This window comes from Mastomys coucha, unplaced genomic scaffold (genome assembly GCF_008632895.1).
Source record: "Mastomys coucha isolate ucsf_1 unplaced genomic scaffold, UCSF_Mcou_1 pScaffold14, whole genome shotgun sequence".
NCBI lineage: Eukaryota > Metazoa > Chordata > Mammalia > Rodentia > Muridae > Mastomys > Mastomys coucha.
The window spans coordinates 25,398,460-25,405,677 of NW_022196896.1; the positions used below are offsets into that span (position 1 = coordinate 25,398,460).

General features: G+C 42.5%; 1 protein-coding gene across 9 annotated transcripts in view; it reads left to right on the plus strand.

The window, feature by feature from the left end:
• The window catches only part of Esrp1 (epithelial splicing regulatory protein 1), a 50,564-nt gene that overhangs the window by 14,824 nt on the left and 28,522 nt on the right, over positions 1–7,218 (plus strand). For 8 of the 9 annotated variants that reach the window (XM_031366604.1, XM_031366613.1, XM_031366610.1 and 5 more), the window contains 5 exons: positions 4,266–4,364; positions 4,485–4,539; positions 5,966–6,076; positions 6,185–6,317; positions 6,417–6,459. In XM_031366604.1, coding sequence (XP_031222464.1) covers positions 4,266–4,364; positions 4,485–4,539; positions 5,966–6,076; positions 6,185–6,317; positions 6,417–6,459 — 441 coding nt within the window. The remainder of the gene's footprint in view (positions 1–4,265; positions 4,365–4,484; positions 4,540–5,965; positions 6,077–6,184; positions 6,318–6,416; positions 6,460–7,218) is intronic. The other variant, XM_031366605.1, reaches the window with a different exon arrangement.

Below are 7,218 nucleotides of genomic sequence, written 5' to 3' on the forward strand. Positions count from 1 at the left end.
TTTTTTTTTTTGAGACATGGTTTCCCTGTGTTGCCCCAGCTGTCCTGAAACTCAGCCTGTAGAACTCTGCCTCTGCCTCTGCCTCATGAGTGCTAGGCACCACTGCCTGGCATGGTATCCTTTTACTTGTGTATGTATGTGTGGAAGACGGTCTCATGTAGTCCCAGCTGGCTCAAGCGTGCTATCTGACGGACTTGGGACTCTCTTCCAAGACTCTGCATCCCAGGTGCTCCAGCTTGGTTTGTAGCATTCATGAGGGCATAAATCCATGACCTCATGCCTCCCAGGCAAATGCCCTACCAACTGAGCTACATCTTCAGCCCAGACCTGCTTTTTTTCTTTTTCGTTTAAAAATATATATGGGTTTTTTGCTTGTGTGTGTGTCTGTCTGTCTGTCTGTGTACCACATTTGTGTGGTTCCAAAAAAGAAAAAAAAAAAAAGAGTCTGATTTTTCGGACTGGAGTTACAGTCAGTTTGTGAGCCTCCCTGTCAGAACTGGGAACTGAACCCTGGTCTCCTAGAAGAGCAGCCAGTGCTCTTAACCTCTGAGCTATCTCTCTAGCCCTATATGTTATTTTGAAAAAGCGTATACAGTGCCTGCTATTTTCTTCTTCATCCTTCTCCCTATACTTGTGGGAATGTTGGTTCTTGGTGTACTACTACTGTGTGCTGCTACCTGTCAGCTCCTCCTTTTTCAGTACCACAGGTGTGTTAATGTCTGGCAACATAATATATGTGTTTCACTGTACATACAATAGGGAGGTAACAGGACCGTCTTTTGATGAGTCTTTGGCAGGGCTTTGAAGGAGAATGTCTGCTGGGAAATAATTTTGAGACTTAACTTCTCTAACACATTTTCTGTTTTCTGTGTGATTGTCTTAGATACCAGCTAAAGCCATAGCCTCGGAAGAGGAGTTGTATCCATGTGGAAAGCAAATGCAATGGAAGTGCGTCTGTTTTCTGGCAGTCAGGAAAGAAGTCATCAGCGTAGTCTATAAACTAGTAGAGATGAGCTTTCTGGGGCTAAGCCCTCAGCCTCGTTAGTTCACCAAAGGTGGTGATAAAGGAGCCTGTTGATGAGATGGCCTCTTCTACCCGTCCCGCCCTCTTTATGGATGGATACTTTGTTCAGTATGGCCTGAAATGTGGGTTTTTGTTCCCACCGCACTAGGCTGTATTCTTTATTCCCTCCTGGCATTTCTGGTTTGTAAAACTGGCTGAGCCTGTCTGTGCTGTTGTGACTGCCTGAGGGCACAGTTGAGTAAGTTACAGGACCAGCCTTGCAGTAAACCAGGAGGCACAGGCTTCTTGCACCTTCTCTCCGCACCAGATGTGGCAGCAAGTAATCCAAAATGTAATAGACCTTGATGCAAGAAAGTATTGGTGCTTAAGCATTAGGAAAACCCCTAGGGCCGGGGCCAGAACTCACCAGCGGTATAGTCCTACTGTGCACGAGAAACAAGAAAGAGACGCCTTCTCTTTCTATCCGTGTTCAGTTCTGGTAAGGAAACACGTGGAGCGTTTGTAAGAGGTATGTGTGTGTGTGTGCACACACGTGTAAAGACAGGGTTTGGGCATGTCGCAGGTCCAGTGACTTGTGAAAGTTGTTACAGCTTTGAGCTGCTGGTCTCTGGTGACACAATGGGAAGTACGTGGTATGTATTATATAGAACCATATAAGCCAGTGACACACTCTTAATTAAAAATGAAGATTTAGTAAAATGATTCTTTAGCTTCAAATCTGTTTAATCACAAAAAGGGGACTTTGCATTTTTACTTTTGATTTATATGTATAAATTTAATAATTTTTTTTCCCAAAATAATGCTCAATGTAAAACAGATTGAGCAAAGCTTTCTAGCTTAGAGCAGGGATTTCTGTATTCAGCCCCAAGTGTGGCTGTTAAAATTCCAGTTCCTTTACCTACAATTGAAAAACTGAGTTGGAGAACATCTCTGAATTCTAGCTTCTTCTTATTGTTGGTGTTGATGATGGGATAGCATGCATAATGAAGGAAATGACTTTATTTATGCCTGTGTATGCATGCACACACGCATGCACGCTTGTGTGCATATGTATGTGCATGTATATTTTGCTGGGAATCCTTTGAATAGTCCTATTATGATCTGATATGTATCTAGATTTTTTTTTTTTTTTGAGCAAGATATCTATGTAGTCTTGCTCTCCTGGAACTTACTATGTAGACTAGGCTGACTTCAAGCTCATACTAGCTTCTAGAGATTTATTTACCTATGTATATTTGATATGTTAATCATGACATTAAAAAGAAAGACTAAAATCATTAAAGGTAGGATTAGAAAATATCAAACCACTGAGTGCTCGTGGGGTACAGCTTTAATCCCAGCACTTAGGTGGCAGAGGCAGGAGGGTCTCTGTGAGTTCAAGGCCAGCCTGATCTACCCAGCTAGTTCTAGAACAACCAGACTACACAGAAAAATCCTGTGTCAAGCACCCACACACACACACACACGGGGGTGGTGCACACCCAAACTTAGTTGGATATCGTGGTTTATGTCTTTAATCCTGGCACTCAGGAGGTAGAGAAATTGAGAGTTCAAGGCTAACGTGACATAGAAGCGAGTTCCAGACCAGGCAGAACTACACAAGTGAGACTTGTCTCAAATAAGCAAACAAATATTAAACCTGTGCATGAAAGGAAAACTGTAGATCAGTCTCGTCTCTTGTCAAGGGGCCTTTGTGAACATGATGAAAGTGGGTGGGTGTGGGACTGGTCCTCACGGCCTCTCAGGGAGCAGAACCCCCAGCCTGTTGACAGCCTGCAGCTCTGAACAGAGGTATCCCCAGCAGATCTCCAGAGGGAGCTGCACACCCTTTGTCTTCAGCACTCTGGATTTTTTGCCTACAGTGAATTTGTCCCTGTTGCAGGCGGCTCCCTGTAGGCCATGAGAACTCTTGAGGACACACTGTTCTTTTTCCTGGAGCATCGCTACAGAACTAGATTCTGAGGATGAGTGAGTGAACTAGATCAAAGGACAGTGCAATCCACTCTTCCACACTCAGGGACTGTGTGATACAGTTGAGGAGTTTCCTAGGATGTAGCTGACAGAATTGCTGACTCTGGCCTGCAGCAAGTAGGGAAGGCTTTGGTGCTGGGTGACAGTTACTCTGGGCTAAATTGGTGAAGGAATTAAGATGAGTGGTTTATTGTAGACAAGAAAGATGTATAATTTAAACAGAATATCCTTTTATACCACCTCTTTCTCCAAACCTCTCTTTGTAGTCTCTGGGGATGGAAAGCTAGGATGTGGTTAACATTTGCTGTGTCTATCTTTGTAGTGGAGCAGGAAGTTATCTATCAGAGCTTTGGCTTTATAGATAAGCAGAAGTTTAGTGGGCTTAAGTCATCTCTTGGGAACTGTCCCTACTGAGCAGGCAGAGACGGGGGAGCTGTGGGTTGACAAATGACCTCAAAGACATGAAAAAGAGGTGGTAACATTGACTCTGACTAGACTCTGATATAATATAAACTTTAAAAATACTTAAATATCTTTAAAAAAATAGTTGTGGTTTACACATAATGCAAAATGTGGTTTATCCAGAAAGAATACTGACATTGTCAAGTTAAGTAAGGGTTGGTCATGGTGTGTACCTGCGTTCTTAGAACCTGCAGTAGGAGAGTCCACACGGTCTGAGCAACACAGTGAGGTCACCATGTCAAAACATGTGACATCATTGGTTCTAAGTGCTTGAATTATTTCTAAAACGTGCTGTGAGAGAACTAACTTGCATTTGTATGTATTATTGTTGAATGTATGATATCCCATAGGGCTGTAAAACTGTTCTGGAAAGGAAGTTCTGAGGAAAAGCGTGGAAATGATGTCATTGGTGTTATGCAGTGTGAATTGCAAGTGTTATACCTCCTGGTCTTGATGGACAGCCATCTCTTTAGTTACCTGGCCATTGCCTTGTATGTATAATGAATGATAAAGGGTTCTAATTAATTGCTTGCTTTGATTTGACACTTAAGTGCACACAGCTTTTATGTGTTTGCTATTTCCTAAGTAAACCAAAGTTTTCTTATTGGCAATGCCCTGGGGTAGGGTTGACTTGGACACTTGCCGCAGGAGGGCAGATTAGGGAGGTGGCATGATTCTGGGTGCAGTCCCTGCTGCTGAGAAACAGCCGTGCTGAGATCGATGAAGTTTGCCTAGCTTTAAGTCAATTCTGCCTAGCAGAGTAAGCCTCCTCTACTTGTCCAAATGTTTCCTTAACTCAGCCCCACAGGCCTCAACTTTGAGAAGAATGACTCCATCTCCCGATATGGAGCCTCTCAAGTTGAAGACATGGGGAACATAATTTTAGCAATGATCTCTGAGCCGTACAGTGAGTATCACTGTGGTGATTGTGTAGTGCTAGGATTCGATCCCTTTGCTCTTGGTTTTGAATGTTGCACAGCTTTGCTGTCCTGTAGCCAAAATGATGACTGTCTACTCTCATTTTTAGATCACAGATTTTCAGATCCAGAGAGAGTAAACTACAAGTTTGAAAGTGGCACTTGGTGAGTAGCTTGAACCTTGGATTTGTTCTTGGAAAATTTAAGTCTCCTTAGATTTTCCTAACTTTATTAAACCTGTTTACCACTTGTTATTGTTAGGCCATCTGTTACTTAAAGCAAGCTTGTAGGTGAGATTAAAATTTAGTGAAGTGCTGGCATCATTAGTTACTCACTGACTTAGGGACATCCTCTTTAATTTGTTATCTTTCTATAGCCTTAATATCTGTCTCCCCTCTCTAAAGGAAAGTCATGGGACTTGAAAGTTATGCTGAGAATGGAAAGATGCTTTATTAAGGGTGCTTATTGCCCAGACACAGGACCTGGGGTTCGTTCCCACACCAGGCAGTTCAAACTGCCTGGAACTCCAGGTCCAAGGGATTGAATGCTCTCCAGCCTGTGCACATGGTGCACATGAATTCATGTAGGTGTACATACATACACATAAATAACACATAAATAAATAACATAAATGGGTCTTTAAAGGAGTTCTGATGTTCATGGGGTAAGTTATGCATATGTACTGTCAGTATCTACTTCATCACCAGGGACATCTAGGGAGGAGTCTGAAGTGGTGTCTCTCATCATAGGTAGTCTTGGTTGTTAGTCACTGTCATAAATTTTGTAAGATTGCCTGGCACCTGGTAATGAGTAGAAACTTGGGTAGCTTTGCCAATGGAGAGTCTTCAGCACTCATTTTGTTGTAGAGAAAGTGACTCACTAGGAAAATGTCCTAAGATTACTGAAAATATGAACAGGAGAAAGACAAAACATCAAAAGGTGTCAAAATCTATAATGGGCAACTTGAAAGTGACTCACTAAGGTGTGGAGACTCCCAAGTGTTTCCATAAACACCCTGTGCTTGCTGGCACTCCCGTTTGATGAGAGATACTTTAATAGTCTTCTGACCACATGCTCACATTCCCTGTGTGGGTTAATTGTAGCTTTATTCTGATCCTTGCTGTCAAGCCGGATTCAAAAAGTTGAAGTCCCACCCTACCCCAACTTGACCTTAGGCTCCGAGTTGGAAGGTGAGGGTAGGAAGTTGTCAAATTCAAGGTCAGCTTTGGGCTATTTATTCCACCTCCAAAGAGTCAGGAATGAAACCAAGACAAACCAAACTAGACAGCCCTTCTTTCTTAGGTCAGGCTGTACCGAGAGAATTTTGCTTTCTGTAAATTGATCTGAGATGGTTTTCGAACTTAGAGCAAGGAAGGAGCTATTCCTGATAGATGGTTTCCGGAATGTGTTAGCTTTAGCAGACCTACAGCCAGCCATCATTCTGTAGTGACTTTGAGCGTCTGCAGACAAATTGGGAGGGTATAGAGGGAGTCGGGATTGCAAGTCCATGTGATCTTTAGCAGGCCTTGTTTGTAGCCAAGCAGCTTGCCTTGCATTAACTAGGCAACATGAAGTTGTGTTTCATTCACAGCAGCAAGATGGAACTTATTGATGACAACACAGTGGTGAGGGCTCGAGGTTTGCCCTGGCAATCTTCGGATCAAGATATTGCAAGGTTCTTCAAAGGACTCAATATTGCCAAGTTGGTTTTCTTCTCTTTGTTTTGCTCAGTTCCAGAGGAGAACAGGGTTTTCTCCTCTTCTCCTGTGTGCATTCCCCCCACCTGCCATCTGTTTTGTTTCTCTCCAAGGGGTGGTGCAGCACTTTGTCTGAATGCTCAGGGTCGGAGGAACGGAGAAGCTCTGGTTAGATTTGTAAGCGAGGAACACAGAGATCTAGCCCTACAGAGGCACAAACATCACATGGGGACCCGGTACATTGAGGTAGGTACTCAAAGCCTGAGAGGCTTATCCTCTCCAGGTGCCTGTTAGCATATGATGGGTGGTTTAGAACCTGTTTTAATGTGTCTTTTTTTTTCTTAGGTTTATAAAGCAACAGGCGAAGATTTTCTTAAAATTGCCGGAGGTGAGTTCCTTAGTACAGATTCATTGATAACCTGAAGTTTTGCACACACACTGATTCCTGTGACCATAAATGGTTCTTTCCTAGTGAAACGTGGGGGTTGGTCTATAAATTGGGAGAAGAAATTTCCAACACTGCTGTTGAATTTAATGTACTGTAACATTTGCCCTAAGGCCTGAGCCAACTACGATAGCTAAACAGCCACTAAGAATGAGACCGTATAAAGGTTGAAAGGGTCACATTATAGTCACATATAAAGAAAAAGGGTATTCTTGAAAGAAATGTGTCTGAATGTTGGAGGCAGCCACCATTAGTACCTGGGGCTATTACACATCTACTACTTCTGGATTTTCTCTAAGTTTTGAACTCACCAGAGTTCAAGACCATGGTAGTTTCTTGTGTTTTGGGGGATACATTTTATGGATTCAGTTCTCTCCTTCCACTGTTCTGTGGGTTCAAATCTAGAACTTAAGTTGTCCAGCTTGTGCTGCAAACAGTACTCACAGAGCCATCTTGACAGTTCCAATTGGTTTTTAGGTGTGTGGTATTCACAGAAACAGATGAATACAGAGATTTTTAAACTTTTAGGTTCCCAGTTTTCCTTATTAGAATGTATGTCTCATAACACATTTTTATTATCCAAATATATAACATTTTATTGACATTAACCCCCAAGATAGGATCTTTATCCAATTTTTAAGTGAATCACTTAAGATACATAAAATACTTTTTGCTTCTTTGATTTGCGCGGGGGGGGGGGGG